This window comes from Pecten maximus, chromosome 11 (assembly GCF_902652985.1).
Source record: "Pecten maximus chromosome 11, xPecMax1.1, whole genome shotgun sequence".
Lineage (NCBI taxonomy): Eukaryota > Metazoa > Mollusca > Bivalvia > Pectinida > Pectinidae > Pecten > Pecten maximus.
Window position 1 is genome coordinate 35,732,494 of NC_047025.1, and position 24,481 is coordinate 35,756,974.

A 24,481-nucleotide genomic window follows, 5' to 3' on the forward strand; every position below is an offset into this window, starting at 1 on the left:
TGCGTTTTTCGAAAATTTCATGGCGCAAGGTTGTCTTCATGGTCTTCATCAAAGTGCGATGGGGACTTAACCTTGAATGTGTTTGAACATTGTTTCTTACACATTGTATGTAATTTTATATCATTGTATATGGCAAGCCGTTTTAACATTTAATCCCATTTCCTCTTAAGGGGATATTTTTTTCACTTAAGTGAAAAAAATTTGAAGCATATTTTACCTTAAGAGGAAATGGGTTAAATGTTAAAACGGCTTGCCATATATATCATATATAATCCAAGGCCAACATGTCTGTATTACTTATAATTTATAGACACATTAAATATTGAATTTATATCAATTTCATTCCTTTTTAGACCCCAGATCTTACAGTTGTTACAAAACAACATAAGAAAAATATGGACGACATTTGTAAGAGTCACGACATTAACTTACAGAGAGTTTGTGGCAAGTGTCGTGTCATTTCTTACTGTTTAAACAATGTAATACTTCCTCAGAATCCCTCAATAAAATAAAATCACAACAAATTTCCAAATTTTAGTTTAATATATAAGAAAATAAAAAATGCTTTCAAATAATTAGCTTTTACATGTGTGGAAAAACATTACAAAGTATACCAACAATATAATCAATGAATTGCATATTGTAATCCTAATCCAGAGGTGCCTTTATACTATCTATCTGGGCACCCTAAGTTATATAACAAAAACCAATTGAGAAACAGCTTGGTCAATGACAAAATAAAATGTAGTTACCAATAACATTTACCGCGGTACCAATGAAAATCCACCCTTTATTAATACAAGAAAAACATCTCGCAGTTTTTTTTTAAAAACAAAACATCGATCAATAATTTGTATTTCAATGTCCCTTGGTTATCATATACCTCCATAAATAATCCATAATTTTTATGCATTAATGTTATGTCAAAAATGAAATTTTAAAAATAAATTAGCCAGTTGTGAGGATGTGTTTGGACACTTGACTAGCTATATGTAGATAAGTTCCTCTATTCATCTGTAAAAAAACTCCTGCCCACAAACAAGCCCCTTTCTGTTTTACAGACATCAATTTTAAGATGGCTAGCTAAATAAGCTCTCCCCAAACTTTAACACTAAATATTTACACTAGGGAAGGGGCTTATTTGAGAATAAACAGTAAATCCCTTACTGTCAATCACTCATTTTTACTCTATTGCAATCATGATTCAAATTACTTATTCTTAAAATCAAAAGGTCTATGCTATTCGTGTGAAAAATATATATATTATCCAGTTTTCAGGAAAACGATTCTCAAGTTGAATACCTGAGGTAAATAGTGGTTCCACAATAAATGACGGTTGTTTATCATTCTTATATAGCTCTTGTTACTTTATTTTCTTTACGAAAGACACTAGCTTTATAAAAAATACCTAACATTGTATTGTTTTCACTGCTGTTATCATAATTAAGGAGATACACTATATTGACAATGTTTTTTCTGTCAACTAATTATTATCCGTACTTACCTACTGATGTTCAACATACAAAAACTGCATTTCTCATGCAATATTCAAGGTAAAAGAATACCTAATACATTTCTTCATTACATATTAAAACAATGCTTTTTTGAGGAAAAATCATAGACCCTATGCATTTAAGCCTTTACATTTTTTAGTTTGACACTAACTCTAGAAACTTAATTGAAGTGCATTATTGCAAACAATCAACTATGTGCTAGAAGGTGTCTTAACTACCTAATATGTTTTTTGTTTTAATATGTAAATATGTAAAAATTGAAAAAAAAGTATTCTTCAAACTTTCTATTGTCAGTTAATCATAATATAAATTTGACTTTTCAGACATTTATTAAGTTATAATTTTATAGCAGTATCTTGCTTGTAAAGCAAGTATGTCCCCTATCAGCCCCTGCTAAAAATTGCAACATTGACCAAAAAACCCTGAACCTCATACTGAAGTTATATACCAGTTTTCACTTTGAAGCATGACTGAGAAAGTGTGTAAAACTGAATGGAGGACTGACAGATGGGGAGGAAACCTATAGTCTCCTCGGTAGGGGATTAATGAATCTAAGATGGCCTAAAGATCAATCTTATTTTAAGTAGCATCATCCTCTATATATCGGCACAGTAAGATTCAGTAGTAAAGAACTCACTTCCAAGCACTTCACTTCCTGCAGCGTTTTGAGCCAAGGAAGAAAATGTCTTATAAAAAAAGTATCACACAATTTAAAAAAGAAGAAATATTGAAGTCATTTTCCATTGAAAGGAAGTCAACTTGCACCAGTGAAAATTGCACAAGGCCGTGTAAACAACAAGAATATAAAAACAATCATTACACTACAAATAGCAAATTGAATGTGTACATATGCTAAGAAAAACATCATTGAATTTGCAAAACTTTACTGAACGCTAGTCTTTAATCATACTCATCAAAAGCTAAGTTGTGGACAAAATCATATTAAGACAGATGTACCGCTTCTTGATGAAAGAAGTGACCTTCCAAGCAGACAACAAGTGTATGGATTCCAGTACAGGTAAGAATTTTACAGGTGTCATTACTTTTTGTATACAATGGAAATTACAAAGCTCCAAAATCAGCACTCATTACACCAGCTATAAACCTTTATTCAGCTCACTATGACAAACCCCATGTAAAATACTTATGAGAGAATCTAAACTGTATGTTAAATGATATTGAGATGTAAACCATTTCTATAAAGCAGTAAAACATATTGAGAACACAAGGAAACATGACAGCCTTAGTTCTATAATGGTCGACTTTGTCACTGGCAATATAAATAATGATTTATTATTAGTGGGGAGTTATAGTCATTAAGATTGTACTACATGTATATTGGTTTTACTTCGTTGTACGTAGATTATATCTCACATTGGTGGAGATGGAAGTAAGTCTCACTAATTACTCAAAGGGGAAAGGCAAAATAAAAACAAAAGATACCTGTTCAAATATGCAGTAATACTAAGATATATCCACCATAACATGATGCCTATTAAATTCAACGAGAGCGTCAACAAAGGGAGGTAATAAGGCCTGAGTATGGTATAACTTTTAATGTGTCAGCCACATGTTTAGAACTACATCATTGTAATTCATTATCTATATAAATGTGTGACTATATTGACATCCCTTCTCATCATCTCAATACTGATAATGGAGATATAACTTATTTTACCACACACGGATAATCCTCAAAAAATAATGGAAAATAACATCTGATAAAAGTTGTTCTTTTCTACATCTAGTATATTAAGAATAGAATCAATCCATCACATTGTACCCACCATTAATAGACATGAAGTCAATAATTAGGTTTGGTCGAACTGTTGTAAGTCATCAGACAAAAAGTAGTGGATTAAAGTGACAGATTAACTCGTCAACATTAGTATTGATATTTTATCTAATCATACAGCTTACCACACTGGACAAGACTTTAAATACTTTCTTCCTTGCTATACTGTTTTTTAGACTGTCAATCTGACAGAGTATCACATATATTTACTGATTGTTCTAGGCAATGAAATGGCAATTAATTCATGAAAAAATGTTGTTCTACGTACTGACTGACAATCATGACAAAGAATTAAATGAGTTGCATAAGACTTTTGTGCCTTTGAATACTGTAAGTCAGACATAATTATTTCTATATAAAAATGAAGCTTTTCTTTACCCTCAGTATATCAACCAAAAGGAAAATATACAATCATTAATATATAATCAGTTTGTTATTTTGATATGATCAGTTACCACAAGTTTCTTTGAATATTAATTTTATATTACAGCAAAAATGTTTTGTGAATTTAGATTTAACATGTCAGACATAACACAACAACATGTTCCTATCAAATCATTTTTACATTATTACAAAGTCTAGATATTCTAGGCATACATTGTAGAGAAAAAAACATGAAATATCTGGTAATTTTTACAGAATTCAAAAGTATATTATTTGATCTGCATGTATTAAATAAAAATGAGAAACATATTACCAGTATCAAAAATTCTATGAAATTTGAAAGAAAAGATTATGTCTTTGTATGACAGAAGATCATTGGGGTGATGGGATAATCTTATTGTAGTACATGTATATCATTTTTATAATTTTCTGAATAATAGTCTTAACACCTTTATCTTCCCCAAATATTTTCATATCTATCATATATTTTTTACAGAATAGTATAATAAGTAAAAAAAAAAAAAAAATTTTGCTAGTACATTTTAAGTAATATTTTCAATTATTGTGACATTTCAAACTTTAAAGCAGAAAAAAAATCATCTCTATGCTAGGATACCACCCTTGGTATTGGTTTATCTAGGACAATCCTATTTGCAATATTCTATAAAACAATAAGTTATTTCTGATTACAAAATTACAAGAGTAAAAAATTCTGACTATGATCACAAAAAAACATACAATCACATACACACACTTGTGACATAATTAGTGAGCATCCAACAAAGCTCTACCATAAAACTTGAATAAAGTCAAATTTTGTTACCTTGAAGTTTAAGTAACAGGACAAAAAATATTGTACTCTTCTAAATTATCATTGACAGTATATGATAGAGTTATAGCTGTCTATAGCTGTCATATCACAATAACAACAATACTACAATAGGTCAAAAGTTTTCTCAGTTTTCCTTTTCTCAGAAAGATTACAGCTGATTTGCTTTATGACTGTCTGATGTGATTTCTGATGAGACAAATCTAAATACAATCAGTATATACTCCAACTTATAGTTCTTCTACATTTTACTATCATGTATCAAGTTATCAAAAAGGAAAACAAAACAGGGAGATCACTCAAGAGTTTGAGATAACAAACTTTTACTAAATCTATCAACAACACACACTCCAGTCTCCAATACTCAAACAAAATGACTGAGATACCATAGAAATCACCACGTCACTAAAACAAGATCCAGTGCTTTTTTACTGCATTTGTGTTCACTTTGTAAAGACCAAAATATTTTTTGTTTGCTGGGTTTATCGACCTGTGAACAGCCAGGGTCATTTTGATGCGTGGCCTTCTTGTAGTAGTTGGTGAGTACCTCACTAATCAACATACCGTCGCATGCTTACCAGGGCATTTGGCCCAAGAACACAACGACGACAGCCCAGATCGGCCCATTTCTCAGCTTCCTGAGAAACACAAACCAACGTGGACTGGAAGTGTCAAACCATGCCCCTCAGATCTTGAGCTGAGGATATGTTGCCAGTGCTCGATCAAATAAGCTATCACAAGACACCAAAAGACCAAGGCTGGTGGATAAATCTCTTGTTGCCTTTATTTAGGACCTTGTGACATATTCCTCGATTCAATAATCCCAAATTAATCCTGCATAGCTGCCATTGTTTTTTATTGTATCACCGACTTAGATATACGTCTACATGTATATTTAAGTCCGAGGCTGTATATACAATATCAGTATTAATTTATAGAGGAAAACAGTATGGGATATCAGTATTCTACATAATCTTATATTCAAATTGATGGCAACAAATTTTAACTCCTCAAAATAAATTTCACATTGCAGAAAACACATATAACACTTAAAAGGTTAGAAATTTAACCAGATTTTATCCAGAGAAGCACAAGACCTTGTATTGAATTCCATAAACTCTATGATTGTTTCTCATGACTTACAGATTTACAACTTTCTTTCGGAGATTTTGAGTCGGAATCATTTTCCTCGTGTCTCTTTTCATCTGTTTTATTTTCTTCTGTACCTTTTTTCCTCCAGTTGAAAAAGCTTTCCCTTTTTTCTTTTAGACCTTTGGTCTTCTTCGGGTCAATTGTTTTGAATACTCGGGTTGTGAGATTGTGTATAGATCCAAAAGCAATAGCCACTACAGTACAGGCGAGGCATATGACATTGTAGGGCATACTAAAGTCAGGAGTTGGCAAGGAGATGAGCAAACTCTCAGTATGTACCCGCAGGAAAAACTGGTTGGAGGCGTCACTGAAACTGTTAAAAATGTAAATGTGATTATGTCAGCTAAGGAAATTGCCAAAATTGAAAAGTAACACAACAAAGTGTTGCAAGAGACACAAATTCCATGCCATAAGCCATGTGGTTTGTGGTATTCTCATACCTGATCAATCAATTAATTTGATCTAAATTTGTTTGAAAATAAAGTCACTTGAGGGATAACAAAAGACTTTCTTTAATTAATAACAATGCATTGACCTTGCCCTTGACCTTAAAGCCCTGAAACTCAATTCACTCGAGGTATTCTCATACTTGGCCAATATATGAAGGTTGATTAAGATGCAATATATAATGAATTTGCAGGAGCACTGGCAAAATTTTCAATAAATAGTAACAGTGACCTTGTCCTTGACCCTGGCACCCTGAAACATGAACTCGTTCCAGGTATATTCATACTTGACCATTATATGAATTTTGATCAAAATGCATAAAAAAATGAAGCTGTTAGAGTGCTGACAAAAGGTAAACAGACGAAAGTGTGCATGCACTAATAATCACTGTATCACCTCCCTTCGGGCCAGGTCAACTAATAATCATAGGGTAAGACTTAAGACTATTAAATAACGTATGTACCTTTCTTGGAAAAAGGAAGCATTCTGTTGGACAGCAGTGTATGAATGACCGTAAGGCAATACAGTGGTCAGTACTGCAGAGTTGGCATAGAAACCATGGTTGGCATCGGGAGGGTACTCCGTCCACTTGAGGAATGCACGGTCAAATGCCAGGTTGATCCGTGTCACAGAGTTGGCTCGTAGTCTGAATACAACCTCAAGATGGTATGGTCGTAACCTGTCCTTCCCTGGCACAAAGTGGACCTTGACTGTTGGAAAAACACAGATTGTATTACATTGTTATCAGTGTAGTCAAAACTGATGGGGAAACAGGACAGATACTCTGATATAAATGTGGTAGTTTAGGTCCCAATTAGAGGGCTGTATTACGGTATACTGAGAGAGTTTGAGTGACTTACAGGGTTTGATATCCGTACCCTTGTTACGTATACTGAGAGAGTTTGAGTGACTTACAGGGTTTGATGTCCGTACCCTTGTTACGTATACCGAGAGAGTTTGAGTGACTTACAGGGTTTGATGTCCGTACCATTGTTACGGATACTGAGAGAGTTTGAGTGACTTACAGGGTTTGATGTCCGTACCCTTGTTACGTATACTGAGAGAGTATGAGTGACTTACAGGGTTTGATGTCCGTACCCTTGTTACGTATACTGAGAGAGTTTGAGTGACTTACAGGGTTTGATGTCCGTACACTTGTTACGTATACTGAGAGAGTTTGAGTGACTTACAGGGTTTGATGTCCGTACCCTTGTTACGGATACTGAGAGAGTTTGAGTGACTTACAGGGTTTGATGTCCGTACCCTTGTTACGTATACTGAGAGAGTTTGAGTGACTTACAGGGTTTGATGTCCGTACCCTTGTTACGTATACTGAGAGAGTTTGAGTGACTTACAGGGTTTGATGTCCGTACACTTGTTACGTATACTGAGAGAGTTTGAGTGACTTACAGGGTTTGATGTCCGTACCCTTGTTACGTATACTGAGAGAGTTTGAGTGACTTACAGGGTTTGATATCCGTACCCTTGTTACGTATACTGAGAGAGTTTGAGTGACTTACAGGGTTTGATGTCCGTACCCTTGTTACGTATACCGAGAGAGTTTGAGTGACTTACAGGGTTTGATGTCCGTACCCTTGTTACGTATACTGAGAGAGTTTGAGTGACTTACAGGGTTTGATGTCCGTACCCTTGTTACGTATACTGAGAGAGTATGAGTGACTTACAGGGTTTGATGTCCGTACCATTGTTATGGATACTGAGAGAGTTTGAGTGACTTACAGGGTTTGATGTCTGTACCCTTGTTACTTATACTGAGAGAGTATGAGTCACTTACAGGGTTTGATATCCGTACCCTTGTTACGGATACTGAGAGAGTTTGAGTGACTTACAGGGTTTGATGTCCGTACCCTTGTTACGTATACTGAGAGAGTTTGAGTGACTTACAGGGTTTGATGTCCGTACCCTTGTTACGGATACTGAGAGAGTTTGAGTGACTTACAGGGTTTGATGTCCGTACCCTTGTTACGGATACTAAGAGAGTTGTAGTAGACTCTGAGGTACCAGGGGATGGTCTCCATGTATATTAGTGTGAGGTTCTGATCCAGGTTGTTGTAGATCTGACAAGTGATGCCTCCCCTCTCCAGGCCAAACCCTGAACAACACATACAAATTAACACTGAAGTCAATGAAGGCCAGTGACAAAAAACACCTAACCTGCCACACTATCCAACATATAAACAATACATACGCAATATATGTGATAAGTTTATCATTATACTGATTATTATTTGTTATAATGTTTGTATACTTAAAATATGTCATCAATAAAGACAGATTGACACTAGAACTGTCGCCAGGATGGCTTACTAATACCCCCGCAATCTGCATGAGTCAATGGTGAATTGGAACTGTTAATTAGAGGCTAACTAAGATAACCCAGTAATATAGTGACTAGTTGCCATAGCAACCATAATTTTGAAAAAAAAAAAAAGTGGCATGCACATCTACACATGGTCCTCTATATTTGTGTGAAGTTTCATTGAAATCGGCCCTTCGGTTTAGGAGGAGTTGTCCGGACAAACTTAAAGTTATGGTTCTTATCGGAAAACCTATTTATAGTGACCAGTTGCCATATAGCAATCATAATTTTGAGAAAAATAAAGTGGCATGCACATCTACACATGGTTCTCTATATTTGTGTGAAGTTTCATTGAAATCGGCCCTTCGGTTTAGGAGGAGTTGTCCGGACAAACTTAAAGTTATGGTTCTTATCAGAAAACCTGTTTATAGTGACCAGTTGCCATAGCAACCATAATTTTGAAAGAAAAGAAAGTGGCATGCACATCTACACATGGTCCTCTATATTTGTGTGAAGTTTAATTGAAATTGGCCATTTAGTTTAGGAGGAGTTGTCTGGACAAACTTAAAGTTATGGTTCTTATCAGAAAACCTGTTTATAGTGACCAGTTGCCATAGCAACCATAATTTTGAAAGAAAAGAAAGTGGCATGCACATCTACACATGGTCCTCTATATTTGTGTGAAGTTTCATTGAAATTGGCCATTTAGTTTAGGAGGAGTTGTCCGGACAAACTTAAAGTTATGGTTCTTATCGGAAAACCTGTTTATAGTGATCAGTTGCCATAGCAACCATAATTTTGAGAAAAATAAAATGGCATGCACATCTACACATGATCATTAATATTTGTGTGAAGTTTCATCGGAATTGGCGGAATCGGTTTAGGAGGAGTTGTCCGGAAAAAATGCATCTACAGACAGACGGACGGACAGACAACCTGATTCCAGTATACCCCCCCCTAACTTCGTTGCGGGGGTATACAAATATATTCCAGATAATGTGTGTCAGAGCTATCTCCCTTTAAAATAAAGAGTAAGACATATGTAAATCAGATGTACAATTTTACCATATTTATGTAGATTTAATTATACCATGCTCATCGCATGCGATAATTCAATATTGGTATTTGAAGGTGTTTAAAACTATAAATGTGAATTAATTCAGACATCACAAATTTTACTAGGCTTTATCATAAGTTCAATGCAAATGAACCCATACCAAAAGTTAGGTGTACCCATGCTTCAAGTAAAAAGTTCAAATGACTACATAGCAGTGCAGGACCCTGACCTACTTTTTTAATATAACACACTACCTGACCTAGGTGAACATATGCCCCAAGTATAAAGTTAGAGTGACCGGTAACACAGGAGATAGAGCCAGGACAATTTTTTTTATTAGAAGTAGATAACAGTCAAAATGCCTAAAGTACGAAGTTCCAGTGTTAGGTAGTGTAGAAGATGGCAGCCTGGTGTCAGTCAAAATATCCAAAAGGTATCAGACACATATTATTTCTGCAAAAAATGAGTCTTACTTCTCTATAAACTCTGCAAAGATGTTGTAAAGGGAGATAACCAAACATTATTTACTATGCGGTATCATGCGTGCTATCTTGTTTAGTTTCATTATTATTATTATTATTACAATATTATTGACACTATTATACTATTGATGTCCATTACAGTCCATTATACCACCAAAGGGAAAGGGTTTACATAGGACTGATTGCCTGTTGCTCAATACCCATGGAATTTAATTCAATAAAATCTTTGTGAAATGAAAAAATGTGTCCTTCTTGCATAAAAGTAACCTGTGTCTGCTTTTGGTCAGGTGGCGTGTGGATTAGGTGGAATGGTGTGTGGATTAGGCCGGGTAATGTGCAGATTAGGCGGGGTGGTATGCGGATTCGGTGGAGTGGCGTGAGGAAAAGGTGGGGTGGCATGCGGATTAGGTGGAGTGGAGTGTGGAAAAGGTGGGGTGGCATGCGGATTAGGTGGAGTGGAGTGTGGAAAAGGTGGGGTGGCATGCGAATTAGGTGGAGTGGCCTGTGGATTAAGCCGGGTGGCGTGTGGATTAGGTTGGATGGTGTGTGGATTAGGCCGGATGGCGTGCAGATTAGGTGAAGTGGCATGCAGATTAGGCGGGGTGACATGTGGATTAGGCCGGGTGGCGTGTGGATTAAGTGGGATGGCATATGGATTAGGCAAGGTGGCTTGCAGATTAGGCAGGGTGGCATGCGGAAAAGGCGGGTTGGTATGCAGATTAGATGGGGTGGCATGTGGAAAAGGCGGGGTGGCCTGTGGATTAGGTCAGGTGGCGTGTGTATTAGGTGGGGTGGTGTGCAGATTAGGCGGGGTGGCATGTGGATAAGGAGGGTTGGTGTCAGATACACTGTGTTGTCTTTATCTTCACTATTTCATACTGATAGAGCTAAAATCAAAAAATGTTTGGTATGGTGGATACTTTTTACAAAGCTTTAAAAACATTTAAAATGTATAGTTCATAGTGCATTAAAGTACTCGGTAGTTTGTATCATAATGATAAGACTTATTTATATACCAGGTGTCAGAAATACCTGTAACAAATCTGTGTGCATATACAGAGGGCTCCGGCCCTTGTCTGTAAGCTGCCTTCTGCTCATATTCAGCTGTTAGATCTAAGAATCCATCCTCCTCCAGAAAATCACCGACATCAAAGACTGCGTAAGTTCTCCTGTCGCCACCCCTGTTGATAGGTACAACCTGGGATGGTTCTTGACGAAGTGTGAACTTTGATTCTGGGATCTGTAACAAGGTAAACTAGGTAGTCAGCATGGCTAACAATATACTACAAATTATCTTAATGTACTCTGTTAGATGGAAATAACAGATAAGGTCATATATGGAACATCCAAAATAAAAGTAGTACAGAAATACATTGTACACTGTATCAACATAGTTTACAACAATATTGAAGTATTTAGAGTGTTAAAATGATAGTACTACTATCCACCACATTGCTATCATACAATTATATCTTTATAACTTTGGATCAGATGAACAGATGGAACAAAAACATAATGTTTCCTTTCCACATAATGAGGGTATCGTAACAGACCAGTACACTTAATTTTTATAAAAAATATGTATCTTGCATCTCATATAACATATTTGTAGTAATTTGAAGATATGAAATTAATAATGCTTTCAAAAAGACAACAGGAAGGAAACAATAAACTACAAGTAAAACCTACATCTTTATCTGTGACGTCTACGTATACATTACTGCTGGAGGCCAGAGGACACTGAGAGCGTAAAGGTTTACCAAACACACTGCTAAAACTCCAGGCTGTAGATTATAAAAAAACACATGTTAGATATTTTGTTTCATTTTAAACATTTCTATGTCATTTCATAAATTTTGATATTTCCTATTTCCTACAGATGTGGACTACTTACACACACATATTTTTTCCAGATAAATAAATAATGATTATCAAGGGTTTATACCTGGATAAGCAGAGGGGGCTTTCAATAGAAACCTTTTCCATACAAGTAAAACAAACAATCTTATGAAGAGCCATGATTAACAAATGATAATTTCATTATGACGAGTCATACTTTCCATCCTGGGAAAATCACAGGTGATCTGGTTGTCCAATGAAACAGGTTAGGAAATAGGAATACTTTTGTCTGACCATTTATTGGACAGTATCTACAAACAAGAGGCCCATGGGCCTTAACGGTCACCTGATTTTTGAAATATTTCAGTAAATTTGATTGACACTTTTTGGCCTGACCCATCAGTCTAAGGGATCAGTCAGGGCCAATATGTGCATACCATTAAGCATGCAGTCATCCCATGCTGATAATGTTAACAAATTTAGAATGAATTTCAAAACAAATAAAACAAATGATAGTCAAAAATGTGATTTCCCTACAACTATAGTAAAGTTTATCCCCTCCCATGGGGCAAACATGAGACCCCAGGGCTAGAAAATTCACAATTATGGTAAAGCACCTTAAGACCCTTCCATCTATGAAGAGTATTTGATTCTACCTTATTTGGGTTGTAAGAAGAAGATCTTTAAAATTTCAGTTAATTTGACCCTTTTTGCACCCCCCCCCCCCCCCCCCCCATAAGCCCCTGGGGGTCAGTCAGGGCAAACATGTACATACCATCAAACTGTCATCCAAAGCTGATAATGTTAACAAAGTTAGAATGAATTCCAATAAAAACAAATATTAGCTTATAGTCAAAAATTTCCCTTTATAAACTATAGTAAAGTTTACCCCCTTCCCAGGGGCAAACATGAGACCCCAGGGTATATGAAATTCACTATTTTGGTAAAGCACCTTAAGAACCTTCCATCTATGAAGAGTATTTGATTCTACCATATCTGAGAGTAGAGAAGAAGATTTTTGAAATTTCAGTCAATTTGACCCTTTTTGGCCCCGCCCACCAGCCCCTGGGGGTCAACCAGGGCCAACATGTACATACCATCAAACTGTCATCCCAAGCTGATAATTTGAACCAAGTTAGAATGAATTCCAATTCAAATCCAACAAATAATAGTCAAAAATGTGATTTCCCTATATAAACTATAGTAAAGTTTACTTCCTCCCCAGGGGCAAACGTGAGACCCCAGGGTCATGAAATTCACAATTTTTGTAAAGCACATTAAGAACCTTCCATCTATGAAGAGTATTTGATTCTACCATATCTGAGAGTAGAGAAGAAGATTTTTGAAATTTCAGTCAATTTGACCCTTTTTGGCCCCGCCCACCAGCCCCTGGGGGTCAACCAGGGCCAACATGTACATACCATCAAACTGTCATCCCAAGCTGATAATTTGAACCAAGTTAGAATGAATTCCAATTGAAATCCAACAAATAATAGTCAAAAATGTGATTTCCCTATATAAACTATAGTAAAGTTTACCCCCTCCCCTGGGGCAAACGTGAGACCCCAGGGTCATGAAATTCACAATTTTCGTAAGGCACATTAAGAACCTTCCATCTATGAAGAGTATTTGATTCTACCATATCTGATAGTAGAGAAGAAGATTTTTGAAATTTCAGTCAATTTGACCCTTTTTTGCACCGCCCACCAGCCCCTGGGGGTCAACCAGGGCCAACATGTACATACTATCAAACTGTCATCCCAAGCTGATAATTTGAACCAAGTTAGAATGAATTCCAATTGAAATCCAACAAATAATAGTCAAAAATGTGATTTCCCTATATAAACTATAGTAAAGTTTACTTCCTCCCCAGGGGCAAACGTGAGACCCCAGGGTCATGAAATTCACAATTTTTGTAAAGCACATTAAGAACCTTCCATCTATGAAGAGTATTTGATTCTACCATATCTGAGAGTAAAGAAGAAGATTTTTGAAATTTCAGTCAATTTGACCCTTTTTGGCCCCGCCCACCAGCCCCTGGGGGTCAACCAGGGCCAACATGTACATACCATCAAACTGTCATCCCAAGCTGATAATTTGAACCAAGTAAGAATGAATTCCAATTGAAATCCAACAAATAATAGTCAAAAATGTGATTTCCCTATATAAACTATAGTAAAGTTTACCCCCTCCCCTGGGGCAAACGTGAGACCCCAGGGTCATGAAATTCACAATTTTCGTAAGGCACATTAAGAACCTTCCATCTATGAAGAGTATTTGATTCTACCATATCTGAGAGTAAAGAAGAAGATTTTTGAAATTTCAGTCAATTTGACCCTTTTTGGCCCCGCCCACCAGCCCCTGGGGGTCAACCAGGGCCAACATGTACATACCATCAAACTGTCATCCCAAGCTGATAATTTGAACCAAGTAAGAATGAATTCCAATTGAAATCCAACAAATAATAGTCAAAAATGTGATTTCCCTATATAAACTATAGTAAAGTTTACCCCCTCCCCTGGGGCAAACGTGAGACCCCAGGGTCATGAAATTCACAATTTTCGTAAGGCACATTAAGAACCTTCCATCTATGAAGAGTATTTGATTCTACCATATCTGATAGTAGAGAAGAAGATTTTTGAAATTTCAGTCAATTTGACCCTTTTTTGCACCGCCCACCAGCCCCTGGGGGTCAACCAGGGCCAACATGTACATACTATCAAACTGTCATCCCAAGCTGATAATTTGAACCAAGTTAGAATGAATTCCAATTGAAATCCAACAAATAATAGTCAAAAATGTGATTTCCCTATATAAACTATAGTAAAGTTTACTTCCTCCCCAGGGGCAAACGTGAGACCCCAGGGTCATGAAATTCACAATTTTTGTAAAGCACATTAAGAACCTTCCATCTATGAAGAGTATTTGATTCTACCATATCTGAGAGTAAAGAAGAAGATTTTTGAAATTTCAGTCAATTTGACCCTTTTTGGCCCCGCCCACCAGCCCCTGGGGGTCAACCAGGGCCAACATGTACATACCATCAAACTGTCATCCCAAGCTGATAATTTGAACCAAGTAAGAATGAATTCCAATTGAAATCCAACAAATAATAGTCAAAAATGTGATTTCCCTATATAAACTATAGTAAAGTTTACCCCCTCCCCTGGGGCAAACGTGAGACCCCAGGGTCATGAAATTCACAATTTTCGTAAGGCACATTAAGAACCTTCCATCTATGAAGAGTATTTGATTCTACCATATCTGATAGTAGAGAAGAAGATTTTTGAAATTTCAGTCAATTTGACCCTTTTTTGCACCGCCCACCAGCCCCTGGGGGTCAACCAGGGCCAACATGTACATACTATCAAACTGTCATCCCAAGCTGATAATTTGAACCAAGTAAGAATGAATTCCAATTGAAATCCAACAAATAATAGTCAAAAATGTGATTTCCCTATATAAACTATAGTAAAGTTTACCCCCTCCCCTGGGGCAAACGTGAGACCCCAGGGTCATGAAATTCACAATTTTCGTAAGGCACATTAAGAACCTTCCATCTATGAAGAGTATTTGATTCTACCATATCTGATAGTAGAGAAGAAGATTTTCGAAATTTCAGTCAATTTGACCCTTTTTGGCCCTGCCCACCAGCCCCTGGGGGTCAACCAGGGCCAACATGTACATACCATCAAACTGTCATCCTATGCTGATAATTTGAACCAAGTTAGAATGAATTCCAATTGAAATCCAACAAATAATAGTCAAAAATGTGATTTCCCTATATAAAATATAGTAAAGTTTACCCACTCCCCAGGGGCAAAGATGAGACCCCAGGGTCATGAAATTCACAATTTTGGTAAAGCACCTTAAGACCCTTTCATCTATGAAGAGTGTTTGATTCCACCTTACCTGAGAGTAGAGAAGAAGATTTTTGAAGTTTTAGTCAATTTGACCCTTTTTGGCCCCGCCCCTCAGGCCCCTGGGGGATGGGGACCATATAATTCACAATTTTGGTTGACCTTTAGCCATAGAAGCTCCCTGCCAAATTTCATTGAATTTAGTTCAGTGGTTTTGGAGAAGAAGTTGAAAATGTAAATTGTTTACGGACGGACGACGCACGGCGCACGACGGACGACGACGGACAAAAGGCGATAAGAATAGGTCACTTGAGACTTTGTCTCAGGTGACCTAAAAAAAAACCAATAATAATGATGTATTACTTACTTTGTCGTCCAAGCCTGTTTGTAGTGGGATCAAACACCACTGTCAGTGTCTGCTTTAGTTCTATTGATGACATCAGACATGCTGCATCCTGTTACAGTACAAATAATAGCACAATTTATCACGTGACTGAATACTGACTTCTCATTGGCTACACATATGGGTAGTTTGAGGCGATAGGGCACTATCAAATTTGGACTGGAATAGAACATGAATCTAGAGTGATGTCCCTTGTTACTTTTGATGATGAGAAGCAACTGACAAGTCCTCAGTTGGTGGTTGAATATTGAATTTGGCAAATTAGAATGTATCGTGAGTAACATGTACTGAACCGGGCCCACTGAACCCATCATGGCCTTGTTGAGAGGCCATAACAATGCTTCATAGCATTTTCTTGTGATGGATAGTGCCTGGGGTCGGACACTATTCCATCTCTCGACATTACTTTAGCACCTCTTCAGAAGGCCACAACAGATAAATATAAATAAAACTCACCAAAACCAGACAAATAACAGGACATCATTGTTAAAATAAACAGAAAATGCTCAGATACAAACAGTTACAGAGGTGCATACATAAAGTAGAATCTAATGGAATCTCTGGTTTTAACAAATGATTTCCAGGTGATTCAAAGTTCTTATAGACATTAATATAATTCAAATGTACTGCAAAACTACTACACATGTAACCCTATGGACTGGTATGAGGTGTCACTTACCCGACAGACAGGCCTCACATGTAACCCTATGGACTGGTATGACCAGTCCCTTACCCGACAGATAGGCCTCACATGTAGCCCTATGGACTGGTATGAGGTGTCACTTACCCGACAGATAGGCCTCACATGTAACCCTATAGACTGGTATGACCAGTCACTTACCCGACAGATAGGCCTCACATGTAACCCTATGGACTGGTATGAGGTGTCACTTACCCGACAGATAGGCCCCACATGTAACCCTATAGACTGGTATGACCAGTCACTTACCCGACAGATAGGCCTCACATGTAACCCTATGGACTGGTATGAGGTGTCACTTACCCGACAGATAGGCCTCACATGTAACCCTATGGACTGGTATGACCAGTCACTTACCCGACAGATAGGCCTCACATGTAACCCTATAGACTGGTATGACCAGTCACTTACCCGACAGATAGGCCTCACATGTAACCCTATAGACTGGTATGACCAGTCACTTACCCGACAGATTAGGCCTCACATGTAACCCTATAGACTGGTATGACAGTCACTTACCAGACAGATAGGCCTCACATTTAACCCTATGGACTGGTATGACAGTCATTTACCCGACAGACAGGCCTCACATGTAACCCTATGGACTGGTATGACAGTCACTTACCTGACAGATAGGCCTCACATGTAACCCTATGGACTGGTATGACAGTCACTTACCCGACAGATAGGCCTCACATGTAACCCTATGGACTAGTAGAGGTGTCACTTACCCGACAGATAGGCCTCACATGTAACCCTATGGACTGGTATGAGGTGTCACTTACCAGACAGATAGGCCTCACATGTAACCCTATAGACTGGTATGACAGTCACTTACCAGACAGATAGGCCTCACATGTAACCCTATGGACTGGTATGACAGTCACTTACCTGACAGATAGGCCTCACATGTAAATCTATGGACTAGTAGAGGTGTCACTTACCCGACAAACAGGCCTCACATGTAACCCTATGGACTGGTATGAGGTGTCACTTACCTGACAAACAGGCCTCACATGTAACCCTATGGACTGGTATGACAGTCACTTACCCGACAGATAGGCCCCACATGTAACCCTATGGACTGGTATGAGGTGTCACTTACCAGACAGATAGGCCTCACATGTAACCCTATGGACTGGTATGACAGTCACTTACCTGACAGATAGGCCTCACATGTAACCCTATGGACTGGTATGACAGTCACTTACCAGACAGATAGGCCTCACATGTAACCCTATGGACTGGTATGACAGTCACTTACCCGACAGATAGGCCTCACATGTAACCCTATGGACTGGTATGGCGTGTCACTTACCAGACAGATAGGCCTCACATGTAACCCTATGGACTGGTATGACAGTCACTTACCAGACAGATAGGCCTCACATGTAACCCTATGGACTGGTATGAGGTGTCACTTACCTGACAGATAGGCCTCACATGTAACCCTATGGACTGGTATGAGGTGTCACTTACCCGACAGATAGGCCTCACATGTAACCCTATAGACTGGTATGACGAGTCACTTACCCGACAGATAGGCCTCACATGTAACCCTATGGACTGGTATGAGGTGTCACATACCTGACAGATAGGCCTCACATGTAACCCTATGGACTGGTATGACAGTCACTTACCTGACAGATAGGCCTCACATGTAACCCTATAGACTGGTATGACAGTCACTTACCCGACAGATAGGCCTCACATGTAACCCTATGGACTGGTGTGACAGTCACTTACCCGACAGATAGGCCTCACATGTAAACCTATGGACTGGTGTGAGGTGTCACTTACCAGACAGATAGGCCTCACATGTAACACTATAGACTGGTATGACCAGTCACTTACCCGACAGATAGGCCTCACATGTAACCCTATAGACTAGTATGACAGTCACTTACCCGACAGATAGGCCTCACATGTAACCCTATGGACTAGTAGAGGTGTCACTTACCCGACAGATAGGCCTCACATGTAACCCTATGGACTGGTATGACCAGTCACTTACCCGACAGATAGGCCTCACATGTAACCCTATGGACTGGTATGAGGTGTCACTAACCTGACAAACAGGCCTCACATGTAACCCTATGGACTGGTATGACAGTCACTTACCCGACAGATAGGCCCCACATGTAACCCTATGGACTGGTATGACAGTCACTTACCCGACAGATAGGCCTCACATGTAGCCCTATCGACTGGTATGAGGTGTCACTTACCAGACAGATAGGCCTCACATGTAACCCTATAGACTGGTATGACAGTCACTTACCAGACAGATAGGCCTCACATGTAACCCTATAGACTGGTATGACAGTCACTTACCAGACAGATAGGCCTCACATGTAACCCTATGGACTGGTATGACAGTCACTTACCCGACAGATAGGCCTCACATGTAACCCTATGGACTGGTATGACAGTCACTTACCAGACAGATAGGCCTCACATGTAACCCTATGGACTGGTATGACAGTCACTTACCAGACAGATAGGCCTCACATGTAACCCTATCGACTGGTATGAGGTGTCACTTACCCGACAGATAGGCCTCACATGTAACCCTATGGACTGGTATGACAGTCACTTACCCGACAGATAGGCCTCACATGTAACCCTATGGACTGGTATGGCGTGTCACTTACCCGACAGATAGGCCTCACATGTAACCCTATGGACAGGTATGAGGTGTCACTTACCTGATAGATAGGCCTCACATGTAACCCTACAGACTGGTATGACGAGTCACTTACCCGACAGATAGGCCTCACATGTAACCCTATGGACTGGTATGAGGTGTCACTTACCCGACAGATAGGCCTCACATGTAACCCTATGGACTGGTATGAGGTGTCACTTACCTGACAGATAGGCCTCACATGTAACCCTATGGACTGGTATGACCAGTCACTTACCCGACAGATAGGCCTCACATGTAACCCTATGGACTGGTATGAGGTGTCACTTACCTGACAGATAGGCCCCACATGTAACCCTATGGACTGGTATGGCAGTCACTTACCTGACAGATAGGCCTCACATGTAACCCTATGGACTGGTATGACAGTCACTTACCCGACAGATAGGCCTCGCATGTAACCCTATGGACAGGTATGAGGTGTCACTTACCTGACAGATAGGCCTCACATGTAACCCTATGGACTGGTGTGACAGTCACTTACCCGACAGATAGGCCTCACATTTAAACCTATGGACTGGTGTGAGGTGTCACTTACCCGACAAACAGGCCTCACATGTAACCCTATGGACTGGTATGAAGAGTCGTGTAACTTGATGGCATTGAACAGAGTTGAAAGTCCCACCTGTAAACAAACTTAGCTTGTACATCTATGGCATTGTAAAGCATACTACTGTGTCAGATATTTGATTAAAATATAGTTTATTGCTTTGGTGATAAAAACACTCTCTTTTTCAGGGTGTAAGATTGCTTCGTTAAAATTGATACAATGTCAACAAGCTGTCAAACACAGCAAACATGAGCATCACTGTTTACCAAATAGTGGATTTTATAGCAGACAAGGCGAGTACCTGTGTATATATTGGGTTTATTTACAGACGAGGCATGTAGCTGTGTTTATATTGGGTGTATTGACAGTACCTGTGTATATATTGGTTGTATTGACAGATGAGGTGAGTACCTGTGTATACGTTGGGTGTATTGACAGATGAGGCAAGTTCCTGTGTATATATTGGTTGTATTGACAGATGAGGTGAGTACCTGTGTATATGTTGGGTAAATTGACAGTTGAGGTGAGTACCTGTCTATATATTGGTTGTATTGACAGATGAGGTGAGTACCTGTGTATATATTGGTTGTATTGACAGATGAGGCGAGTACCTGTGTATATGTTGGGTTAATTGACAGTTGAGGTGAGTACCTGTCTATATATTGGTTGTATTGACAGATGAGGTGAGTACCTGTGTATACGTTGGGTGTATTGACAGATGAGGCGAGTACCTGTGTATATATTGGGTGTATTGACCGATGAGGCGAGTACCTGTGTATATATTGGGTGTATTGACAGATGAGATGAGTACCTGTGTACATATTGGGTTTATTGACAGATGAGGTGAGTACCTGTGTATACGTTGGTTGTATCGACAGATGAGGTGAGTTCCTGTGTATATATTGGGTGTATTGACAGATGAGGTGAGTACCTGTGTATATATTGGGTGTATTGACAGTACCTGTGTATATATTGGGTGTATTGACAGATGAGGTGAGTACCTGTGTATATATTGGTTGTATTGACAGATGAGGTGAGTTCCTGTGTATATATTGGTTGTATTGACCGATGAGGTGAGTACCTGTGTATATATTGGGTATCTTGACAGATGAGGCAAATTCCTGTGTATATGTTGGGTATATTGACAGATGAGGTGAGTACATGTGTATATGTTGGGTATATTGACAGATGAGGTGAGTACCTGTCTATATATTGGGTGTATTGACAGATGAGGTGAGTACCTGTGTATATATTGGGTGTATTGACAGTACCTGTGTATATATTTGGTGTATTTACAGATGAGGTGAGTACCTGTGTATATATTGGGTGTATTGACAGATGAGGTGAGTATCTGTGTATATATTGGGTGTATTGACAGACAAGGTGAGTACCTGTGTATATATTGGGTGTATTGACAGACAAGGTGAGTACCTGTGTATATATTGGGTGTATTGACAGACAAGGTGAGTACCTGTGTATATATTGGGTGTATTGACAGTACCTGTGCATATATTGGGTGTATTTACAGATGAGGTGAGTACCTGTGTATATATTGGGTGTATTGACAGACAAGGTGAGTACCTGTGTATATATTGGGTGTATTGACAGACAAGGTGAGTACCTGTGTATATATTGGGTATATTGACAGTACCTGTGCATATATTGGGTGTATTTACAGATGAGGTGAGTACCTGTGTATATATTGGTTGTATTGACTGATGAGGTGAGTACCTGTGTATATATTGGGTGTATTGACAGACAAGGTGAGTATCTGTGTATATGTTGGGTATATTGACAGATGAGGTGAGTACCTGTGTATATATTGGGTATATTGACAGATGAGGTGAGTACCTGTGTATATATTGGGTGTATTGACAGATGAGGTGAGTATCTGTGTATATATTGGTTGTATTGACAGATGAGGCGAGTACCTGTGTATACGTTGGGTGTATTGACAGATGAGGCGAGTACCTGTGTATATATTGGGTATATTGACAGATGAGGTGAGTACCTGTGTATATATTGGGTGTATTGACAGATGAGGTGAGTACCTGTGTATATATTGGGTGTATTGACAGTACCTGTGTATATATTGGGTGTATTGACAGATGAGGTGAGTTCCTGTGTATATATTGGGTGTATTGACAGATGAGGTGAGTACCTGTGGTCACCCTAAACATCACCACATGTCATAAGTCCTACCTTTGAATCACATGGTAGAAGCTTTTTCCAGGGTGTAAGGTTTTCAGGTACATACTACCTCTCTGGGTAGAGCGGAGTACTTGAGGTTTCTCCAGTTCATTGAATAATACTCGGAAGCTAACCCCTGTGGTCGGAATGTCCAACGTGGGCTAACTGTTGCTTTGCTGTCCATGAAGTTCAGGGATGAACAAAAGAGTCCTGACAAAGCGTTTACATAGTTTGACCACAACTTGTCCCGAGCAGCTTGATCTGATCTGTTCAACAGAAATTACACCATGTAAAACTGCTCCAGTAAAACCTTGGATTAAAAACGTTACATTACTGTGTTATATAAAACCGAATTTTAAAGTCTACGTTGGTGCTAAAGATTGTTGATCTTTTAGCTATGTGTGGATGAATATATATATTTGTCCTTTTATTACAAGCATAACATGAATGGCTGTAAATTGTGTTATCAAATGTATATGTCTTATCTGTGTAGAGAATGAAAGTGTAGGTGTACATGATAAAATGTAAAAATGTTTGTTAATTGAGTCACTTGATATGTCAACAAAATGGACATTCAAAAAGTGATATCAGACGTATTATCTCAGAAAACTTTGAACAGATTGATGGCACTGCTCCTTATCTATCAAAGAGCATAAGGCAGACAAAAGTAGTATGACAAGAATAAATAAACCAGAGAAAACATCACTGATAACAACAGGTTAAGATCACAGAAAAATACAGTGATGGTACCTGGGTGATTTCATACTTAGTAGATCAAATTAACATCAACTCTGAACTGACTTTACCTACTCTCTAACTTCTAAAGATTATTTTTATTAATTTTTATGTGTTTGTTGACTTCACCTACTCTCTAACTTCTAAAGATTGTTTTTACTAATTTTTATGTGTTTGTATCAAAATCAAAATTTTCAAATCACAATGATGAAACTTCTTTCGATATCAAGTCAGTTGACATTATAATATGAATTTCAAAATAACTTCCTACATTAGCAAAAATGATGATTTCATAGCTCAAGAGTTCACCTTTTCAAACTTAGGGAAAATCTTATTTACAATACTAACTTATGTTGATAGTCGATTGCTACCTGTCTTTGTTAGGCTGGAACCATGTCCATAGTTCAGCTCCTGGTGGGGCGTCCTCGGGAGGATAGCCCCAGTGACGGTACCTCCACAGGCCCTGTGTCTGAGTGAGGTGCAGCTCCTGGACCCCGTATGTGGACATCACTTCTCCAAGAGACTTAGGGAAGAGGCGGTAGTGAGTGTCTGTAAAACACAGAGATATATACAGAGACTTAGGGAAGAGGCGGTAGTGAGTGTCTGTAAAACACAAAGAGATATATACAGAGACTTAGGGAAGAGGCGGTAGTGAGTGTCTGTAAAACACAAAGAGATATATACAGAGACTTAGGAGAGGAGGCGGTAGTGAGTGTCTGTAAAACACAAAGAGATATACAGACTTAGGGAGGAGGCAGTAGTGAGTGTCTGTAAAACATAAAGAGATATATACAGAGACTTAGGGAAGAGGCGGTAGTGAGTGTCTGTAAAACATAAAGAGATATATACAGAGACTTAGGGAAGAGGCAGTAGTGAGTGTCTGTAAAACACAAAGAGATACATACAGAGACTTAGGGAGGAGGTTGTAGTGAGTGTCTGTAAAACACAAAGAGATATATACAGAGACTTGGGGAAGAGGCGGTAGTGAGTGTCTGTAACACACAAAGAGATACAGACACTTACAGATACTTAGGGAAGAGGTGAATGTGTAATAGCCTGTCGGTACACATTGGTGAATGTGTATTTAGCCTGTCGGTACACATTGTTGAACGTGTTTTACCTTATAGATACGCACTAGCCTATCAGTTGATTATCAATAGGCCTAGTACAGTACTGTAATGTACTGACAATATTACAATAAACATACATGCTTTTTCATCTGCGATGCTGACGTTCCATTTAGTTGTGAATTGGAAATGAAACATGACATGGCCACTTCCAAAAGGTTTTATGAATAATTCTTCGTTAAAGTCGTCATTCTGTATCGCTTGGACGATGCATACAAGCAACGGCAAACAAAATAGCCACATCTTCTCCCTCAGACCCGGCATCGATCGACTGGTCACCACCATTTTAGTAGTATCGCAGAAATGACGCGTATTTGCAATCTTTCGAAAAAATACTACTTAGTAAAATATAAATATTGTCCCGATTGATTTATAAATAAAAATTTAGAC

At 38.5% G+C, this 24,481-nt stretch overlaps 1 protein-coding gene across 1 annotated transcript; it reads right to left on the reverse strand.

The window, feature by feature from the left end:
- Nucleotides 1–521: 521 nt before the first annotated feature.
- LOC117337515 (GPI transamidase component PIG-T-like) lies at nucleotides 522–24,375 on the reverse strand. Its single transcript, XM_033898524.1, is given in 11 exon segments — nucleotides 522–5,987; nucleotides 6,585–6,831; nucleotides 8,082–8,234; nucleotides 11,013–11,220; nucleotides 11,670–11,764; nucleotides 16,047–16,134; nucleotides 20,028–20,114; nucleotides 22,242–22,286; nucleotides 22,288–22,495; nucleotides 23,336–23,513; nucleotides 24,172–24,375. Coding segments are annotated over 11 exon segments (1,839 nt in total). The 5' UTR covers nucleotides 24,356–24,375; the 3' UTR covers nucleotides 522–5,641.
- Between the last annotated feature and the right edge of the window lie 106 nt (nucleotides 24,376–24,481).